Genomic DNA, 8,712 nt, shown 5'->3' with positions numbered 1-8,712 from the left:
AGTTCAATTAGTGCAGTTTATATGGGTTATGTATAAATTATAAATTGGTAATGAATTCTTGCAATGTCCTCCTTATTGTATGTTCATGTTCATCACTGATTCCTTCATAGTTCACTATATTGAACCCGTGGATTCAGAATATTTTATTCCAAATCAGTAATTGGTAAATTATGAATTTGATAGTCTCAAATTCAGTATTATAATGCAAAATCATCACAAATGTGTATTCATTATGTAGCAATTATTTTAGTAATAGATTGATTGAAAAATGTTAGCAATTAAATTAGATGATTCAATTTAGAGTAGGCTAGCCTTGGGGTGTAATGGAAACATGATGCCCTTAACAGAGGAGAAAGGAATAGTTCTGGAAAATTCGACTGAAATCTGTGTGAACCCCATATCATTTATTTATTTCATTTTGAGGACTGTTTCTGCTAGCTAGCTAACTAAACCTGATTCTAGCCACACACACACTGGTGGGGGACAAAGGATTTTGGGGTGAGTTTGCTGGCCATTACTTTCACTTGCTTGCTATGTGAACTAACCAAAATATGAAAAGCAATAATATTCATGAATTGATTTATGTTGAATAGTCTTTCAATTGTATGTCAAGAATTTATGTAAAATGCCACTTTTGTTTGAATAACAGATTTACGGATACATGCAAGGTGATGATGTGACTATATTGTGACAGCTCTAGCTAGAAAATAGCGCTTATTCATATATACGGTATGAGGTAGTGGCTATCAAGCTAGCATGGTGCTTGCTATATTCTCTGATCCAAGGTTTTCCACTGCAAAATCCACATCCAAAACGGTTCGGGTATAGTCACTGTTAATCTGCTGTTTTAACGTCTCAAATAAAAATTGAAATGTTTCAGTGACAGCTAGATATCTAACGCTAGCTTGCTTAATTAAATCTGAACGCTTAGTAGCTAGCTAATGCTAGCTACCTGACAACGTATGCGGAGTATCAAATACAATATTCTGTATTTTAGCGTTTGTTAAATAATTTGAACTGCAGATTATTCGTTTTCTCCACAAGTTAGCAAGCTAACTGATTGTGTTATCTACGTTTGCATGCTTATCATCTGCTGATCAGATGGTCCAAGTTAGCCAGCTGGCTAGCTATAGCTAGTAGCTGCATACTACTAATGAAGTAGTTCGCTCAACGTTACTAGCCTCGCTAGCTAGCACAGCTGGGTGTCAGCCAACTACGCAAGATGACAGCGCTTTATTTGTCTACAAATGCATTTCCATTTATCTGATTTATTTGCGTATGTGCAATTATAAGCAAATGCCATTCCAAATAGTGCAAGCGATTTTTTTGGACGCGAACAGCTTGCTAGTCGTCACATCAAACCTCTGTCATGTTCATGCCTGTCCACTGACACTGTTGTGATGTTGCACATACGTCGCCTGACATCATTTTGGCACCAACATCTCTTTTGTTCTCCCTCTCAAGCTATTTACTTTCTTTCCTATTCAATTGTAAAAGTACTGTAATAACAAATGAAGTTAATGAAACACCTAAATGCTTTCCCCCATTATAATGTGTTTATTACAGACCCAATGACTGGAATAAACTGATAGAATTCTTCCTCTCTGCCAAGATGTCAAGTAAGAAATTGTTTGCAATTATACAAGTTTAGCCATCAGATAATGAAAATATGAGTACTTCTGTTAGGTCTCTGACAAAGCTGGGCAACTATGGCTACAAAAGTTATCACAATAAAATAAATGTAGTTTCTGCATGAAATATTAGTTTCTGGTAGGCTATATGATTTCCTTGTATTATAATTGATAGGTTAATAATTATCCGTCATGTATTTGCTGAGAGAGAAATAGAAAATCACAAAATTCAGATCTACCTTGATGGGATTGATTTAATCAACATTGAGAGATGTAAAAGGGGCCTTTTTGCCTCGATTTTAACATCTCACCTTTTCATTCATAACAGAAAGAGAAAGAGAAAGGCCATATGCCCCTCCCCCTCCCCCAGCCCCTACAACAGTAAGTATTTCTGATGGCACATGGGAAGCCATTTGGAAAGGGATGTCCAATAATAACATTCATGCCAGCTATTATCTTTCAATGTTAACTTGCTACTGTCCATTTTGAGAGGCACACATTTTTGGGGGCTAACTTGTTTTTAAAAGTGGAATCCATTTGGCCAATTAATACGGTATACCCTGCAGATAGTCCTGTTACCACAGTAGAATTGGTCAATGCAATAAGCTTTGCAGTCTCAGATAATAAGCTCCACTCCCTAAGACGTGAGGTACCATATACAACATACTGTAGACTATACATTATTTTCCTTACAAACAACACTAATGTATAGATAACATTGCTGTCTTGATTAGCCTTCTTGTTGGTTTAGCATGAGTGCAAGTCTTTTTCAGTTGATTTTTACAGCTTTTCAACATTCATGTTTTCACCAGTTTTTCATTGATTTTGTCATGCTTTACCCCATTATTTTATGTCATTTCTCATCTGTGTTTCTGTCTCATTTGTTTCCATCAGCAATTGCCCAACACCCCCGGGTTTGTGGGGTACAACCCCTACAGCCATCTGGCTTACAACAACTACAGGCTGGGAGGGACAACAAGCAACAACAGTCGGGCAACGGTAGGAATAATGACGTAGAGAAAACACCGGGATAACATGCGAGACACAGAAGGAAACTAACATCAATATTTAAAATAACTATCTAGTTTGATTGAAACAGCCTAATCTAGCTTGCTTAGTAAAACTCAGTAATAACGTATATGCAGATATGAGCTATAACAGCTCTTGACAACTTTGCTCTATGGCTTTGCTTAGAAATAATACTTTTTCCAGGGCTTATAAGAGCAGACATTCTTGAACAGACAGACAGTATGATTCGTCTAACCCATTCCATTACCAAGGCTTTCTGAGATGTATGCCATCCCAACGCTCCTCTGCTGCCTTCATCATACTAGTGCAGACTGGCCAAGTGTCCATCTGTGTGTATTCAAAAATCGCTCGATCCTGCCCTTTAAAGTCTGCATTGCTGACAGCCATGCTAAGTAACCCATGCCATCAGCATTGCCATGGCATTATAGACCCAATGCTTGGCATGGGTTTCGGGCTGCTACAGGAATAATACAGTCGCCGCTTGTAAGCTGTGGTTGGTACTCGGATTCTAATAATGGCATCATGTCACGCAGTGTGCAAATCTCAGCTTTAGGGAGATTTTGTATTTTCTTCAATCAGCGTTACTCAATCATGGTCTCTGTGTGACTTCTGTGCACCGGCTGGACTCAAACAGGCTTTAATTAAATTAAGGTGATTGAACTGAGGGTGTTGTAGTTTGATGCATCTTTGTTGGGATTTTTACATATACTTTGTTGAAGGTTGGATGATCAACTATGCGGATGCATATTGTCCTGCAGGTTGGTTCTCAGTCAAAACTTTGCATAGTGTAAAATTGTATGACTAGACATTTTTAGCACCTGTTGGTGTCCTAACTTTGACTTTGAATCTAATAAGTGCCTTTTTATTTCCCAGAATTCTTCAGGAATAAACATTCCAAAGCCACCCAAGCCACCAGACAAGCCGTTGATGCCATACATGCGATATAGTCGCAAGGTAAGTTGTCTATACGTAACATTACTTAAACCAAAACTGCTCCATCGTGCACACCATTGCAAGACATATTAAAATACTGTACTATACCCTTACAACACACCGCACTTTAGCCAGGGTTAGGGACGAGCACTTAAAGTACACTACACATCATCTGCCTGTCCATGGAGGTAGGTGTGAACTGTGAAACTAGACACACAGCAGCCTAGCCATTAAGAGCACTACAGACAGACTATGGGATATCTCCCTGGAGATGGAGTTTAAACACGGCCTCTATAGGTTTGTGACCTATCTGCTTAGAGATAATGAGCCCCTGTCTGGTTCTCATCACCAGGTTTGGGATCAAGTAAAAGCCTCCAATCCTGATCTGAAGCTATGGGAAATTGGGAAGATAATCGGTGGCATGTGGAGGGACCTCACTGATGAGGAGAAACAGGATTACTTGAATGATTACGAAGCAGAGAAGGTTGGTTTGTTTTACCGGGGTGTTTATTTACGGGGTTGTTATGGGTGACCAGTAACAAGTGTCTCCAGCAGTTGTCAGAAGGGTCCCTCCAGTCATCATTCCTTCCTTTGTAAAAATACTGAGTAACTTCTCTTCAATGTTGAATAGTTTGTTTTGCATTGAAGGGGCACGTGTCACATCTTTGTCTCTCCTCTACAGATTGAGTACAATGAGAGCATGAAGGCCTACCACAACTCTCCAGCCTACCTGGCTTATGTCAACGCTAAGAGCCGTGCCGAAGCCGCTCTGGAGGAGGAAAGCCGACAGCGCCAGTCTCGTCTCGACAAGGGCGAGCCGTACATGAGTATCCAGCCAGCAGATGACCCAGATGGTAAGACACTCTCAGCACTACTAGTATTACCATGTCAGTCACTCTGGTTCCCACACCATGTTTCAGCAACTGTGACATCACCTTGGTGTCAATTTCTATCCCTACACTACCTCTTCATGTTTGTCACACTTGCTATTTCACCTTATTGGCCACACTCCATTTCAGTTCTGTAGTATAAGTCAATTATTTGAGATCAATGGCTTCACTGAGTTCCAGTAAGAAAGAAGGAAACTCACATCACATAGAAACATACATCAAAACTGGCCTTCTGAATTACACCCTATAGGAAATGATGCTTGTCTCGTATCGAGCTGGATAATGGTCAACAGAAAATGCATTAAAAATCTTGTGGTAATTGGAAACACCCAAGATATAAAAATGTGATAGTTAGCTTTACATTGAGGACTTCAGAAAGATTTGCCACATCAGTTGCTTTATAGATGCAGAGAATGGGGAGAGTCTGAACAAATTGTTCCGTTGGTTTTGGAGAAAAAAAGCACAAAAAAAATCATAAGTGAAGAATAACCGATGGAACAGGGCGTTGGATGAAGCTGATGATCGTTTTCGAATGGCGTCTTTCTCCACCATAAAATGTACGATGTTAATATGAAGCCAAAATTGTATTTCTTGCTCCCAAATGCACAGACAATCAAATGCACCATCTTGCCCCCACTGCTATTTTCAAAGGGTAGCATTCGTCACAGACTTCAAATGAAATGGGTGTTTGACTACTACAATAAATCACTTTATTTATTTACTCACTGCAGTTTGGGATTTTTTTGTCAGTTGAATGACTTTTGGCCCAACGTGGAATGAATTCTCCATGTGTTCAATAAGAAGTTGAGCTTATTAAAAGAGACAATTTCTTCTCCTACATTTATGACTTACTTTGATGTTAAGTGTTATAGAGGACAGCTTCATTTGACTCTGCGTTTAAAAGAAAAGTGTAATGTACTTAGAGCTTGGATGTTCACTTAGTTTCGCAATATCCTCAAATGTGTCTGGGAAATAATAAGAGCACGAGTGCCAGTAAAAACCACTAAGACGTTTCTGGAGTAAATGAGTAAGGTTTTTCAGAGTTAGAGAGAAATATGTATCTTTAACTCTCTACCCACACATGAATATCAATACCACTCACCACAACAATGTTGAAACTTCCTTTGCAAATGTGTATATTCAAGTATATTCATACAACAAACATGCAAACAGCCAAATATGCAGACATTTCCTACTGCTATAAATGATTTAACCAAACGTAGGTATGTCAATGTTAAGCTATGTCCGATTAAGATATGCCAGATCAGATTTCTTTCCTGAGGCCGACCACATCTATACTTGTTGAGTGGCAACTCTCCGACCTTTACCCATTGACAGTTGTATTCATTGAGCTCTGATAGACACACAGCACCCGCCACATTGCTTTTCCATTCTCCTTCCCAGATTACGACGACGGATTCTCCATGAAGCACTCGGCTGCCGCCCGTTTCCAGCGCAACCACCGGCTGATCAGCGAGATCCTGAGCGAGAGCGTGGTCCCTGACGTGCGCTCCGTCGTCACTACCGCCCGCATGCAGGTCTTAAAACGGCAGGTCCAGTCTCTTATGGTGCACCAGGTACGCTACACTGGGTCTGTCAGTCTTCAGTCAGTCGTCTATCAGTCTTCCTACATAAATACAGATATTACTCTACTTAGCACGATTAAAGTTGGATGTTCCCAGTCATGGTGTTAATGTCATGGTAACCTGGCTATCAGATTCTTTCTTCTTATTTGATAATTGAGTAATCATTAAAAACAGGTCATCAGTCAGGTAAATTGGCAGGTCTCTCTCTGTGTGTCTGGTCCACAGAGGAAGCTGGAGGCGGAGCTACTTCAGATTGAAGACCGCCACCAGGACAAGAAAAGGAAATTCATCGATGCCACAGAGTCTTTCACCAGCGAGCTGAAAAGGGTATGGGATTATCATCCAGGAACTTGTATGCAATCCATTGTGTTGCACATAGTAAATATTACAGTGTTGACCTCAGACCACTTCTGCATTGTAGAGATCCGCAGCTGCTAACTTTATCCATGTGTCCTGGCTAACATGCGGCGTCATCACTTAGAATTTGTGGACTGACTCGTTGCAGTTCTGAATCCAGATACTGCACTGTATAGTGAATGCACTGTGTAGTCCATACCCCAGGTGGCGCCATTTACTTAGAGTCAATTTACTTCCTCTATGTTTCACAATGGGCAATTCAATGAAATAAAATGATTGAAAGGGGAATATCTAGTAAGTTGTACAACTGAATGCGTTCAACTGAAATGTGTCTTCCGCATTTAACCCAACCTCTCTGAATTAGAGAGGTGCGGAGGGCTGCCTTAATTGACATCCATGGCGCCCAGGGAACAGTGGGTTAACTGCCTTGCAATGTAGTATCATTGTAGAGGAAACAGGAACTGTGCCCAATCTGATCAAGGTGTCAACATTAATCACGGTGTACTCGCTAATCACAGTCCATGTTACTAATCACAGTTGCACAGGTGTGAGATTGACTGTGAGATTAAGAGCATTAATCCCCAGAATGAATCCCCCGGTGGGGAGACTCAACATGTTGCCACTCTGTGCCCAGCTGTGTTGTATGAAAGTTGAGGTGGACATGGAGAAGATATCTGCAGAGGTCGCCGTGGCAGAGGATGCATCCCGCAGGCGTATGTCGGAGCGGGAGAAGGAGGCGTCCACGTCCTCTTGCCTGGAGGAGGAGGAGAAACCAGTTGGCCCGTCAAATGGCAGCAAGAGCCAGCAGGAGTCTTTCAGTGACAGCAGCAACAAGGAGAGAGAGGAGACGGAACCCGGCCCCATGGATACTGGTGGTGAGGCCCAACAGTATTAATCACTAAACCGTATGGTCTTTTAATGTATGGTTCTGGTCAGGTCCCCTGAGTTAGGTATTCTTTCTTGGGTAGATGCTTCTTTGGGAGATTGTCTGCTGAGCGCATTTTACAATGTTATTTTCACGTTTGAAACTACATTGGTACAAATGTCTTTGCTGTCTCCTAATATTTCCTGCTTTCTTGGTTACAGAGAAGTCAAAGGCCTCGGAGGAGTCGATGGCTCGTCCTGCCAGTGAGGTTGAGGAGGGGGCGCCGTCGGAGGACAAGGAGGGTGTTCCGGAAGGGGTGATGGAGGAGGGCACCAGTGACAGTAACACGGGGTCGGAGACCACCTCTGCCGTGACGGAGGACGCCCCGCCCAGCGAGCCAGCAGCCTCAGAGGGGCCGAGCAGGGCACGCCCTACCGCCCACTGAGGTTTCGATCTATGACCTTTGGGCCGAGAAATGTCCATGATGCATCACTCCATCTCTACAGTCACACTCTGATGATAACACATTGTACATTAGTATCTATGTGAACAAAAGCTGTGTTTAGATGGGTTTTATTTCTGCTAGGAAGTTTTATGCAATTGGTTGAATCTTCAGAGCTCTGTTGGCAGGGTCAAAATAGACCTGCTGTCAATTTGCAAAGCGCTTCAAGTCCACAAAGCAAAGTAATTATCCCAACTAAAGTGAATGACATCTAAACTGAGTCACAATAAGCCCACGTGAATTCACCGTAATTCCATCACAGACCACAGTGCCAGTCGAAAGCAACCATCCATCACCTGTCAATATATCAAAACATATCTCCTGTCTTATTCTATGGTACTATATCTGGCAGACACCAGATCTTACCAATTGAGGCTGGTTGTAAAAACTGTCGCAAAAAATAAGTTGTTCAATGTTTAATTACTTGTTCTTTGGAGTGTAATGTTATTGTTGCTTTCAATGTTATTTTTGCATGGTGTCGCAACTCCTCAAATGGAAGAGTTTGCTTAGTAGTGGAAGGGGTGGGGCGACTCTCCTCTGCCCAATATTCTTTAATGTTTACTCTAAGTATCAGTATTAAGTGACAGTATTGTCTCAGGAGTTAATAGAAATAAGTAGTTGTTTTCATTATTTAATATTAATTATTGTGTATTGTGAGTCCTGGGCCCAGTCCATCCGTCCACCAACCTGTTGTATGCTACGAGTTCATCCATGCTGTACAGTTCTACCAGTCAGTGTTCCAAAGTCTGCTAGCTGTCAATCAAATCAAAAGCTGTATGCTTAGAACAACCTTTCAGTGTTATGTTATTATGACCAGTAGTACAATGTTCAACCCAGAACAAACTCTTAAATGTTAATATGCAATGTAATAAGCAGTGTTGCGAGGTTTGCGTGAACGTGAGTGGTTTTCCATCTCATC

General features: G+C 41.3%; 1 protein-coding gene across 4 annotated transcripts; it reads left to right on the top strand.

Moving 5' to 3' along the window:
* Window positions 1-364: 364 nt before the first annotated feature.
* Window positions 365-8,424, top strand: LOC106564954 (SWI/SNF-related matrix-associated actin-dependent regulator of chromatin subfamily E member 1). 4 transcript variants are annotated; one of them, XM_014131504.3, is made up of 11 exons: window positions 365-498; window positions 1,567-1,619; window positions 1,960-2,012; window positions 2,526-2,630; window positions 3,534-3,614; window positions 3,946-4,077; window positions 4,276-4,447; window positions 5,888-6,060; window positions 6,295-6,396; window positions 7,061-7,301; window positions 7,513-8,424. In XM_014131504.3, exons 2-11 carry the CDS (start codon window positions 1,613-1,615, stop codon window positions 7,734-7,736), a joined length of 1,290 nt encoding a protein of 429 aa, XP_013986979.3. In that variant the 5' UTR covers window positions 365-498; window positions 1,567-1,612; the 3' UTR covers window positions 7,737-8,424. The 4 variants fall into 4 exon arrangements, with proteins under 4 accessions (XP_013986979.3, XP_013986982.3, XP_013986981.3 ...); XM_014131506.3 differs by lacking the exon at window positions 365-498 and adding an exon at window positions 715-822; XM_014131505.3 differs by lacking the exon at window positions 365-498 and adding an exon at window positions 718-816.
* The last annotated feature ends 288 nt before the right edge of the window (window positions 8,425-8,712 follow it).

This window comes from Salmo salar, chromosome 12 (assembly GCF_965601325.2).
Source record: "Salmo salar chromosome 12, fSalSal1, whole genome shotgun sequence".
NCBI classification, from domain to species: Eukaryota; Metazoa; Chordata; class Actinopteri; order Salmoniformes; family Salmonidae; genus Salmo; species Salmo salar.
This window is presented reverse-complemented; position numbering and strand designations above follow the sequence as displayed.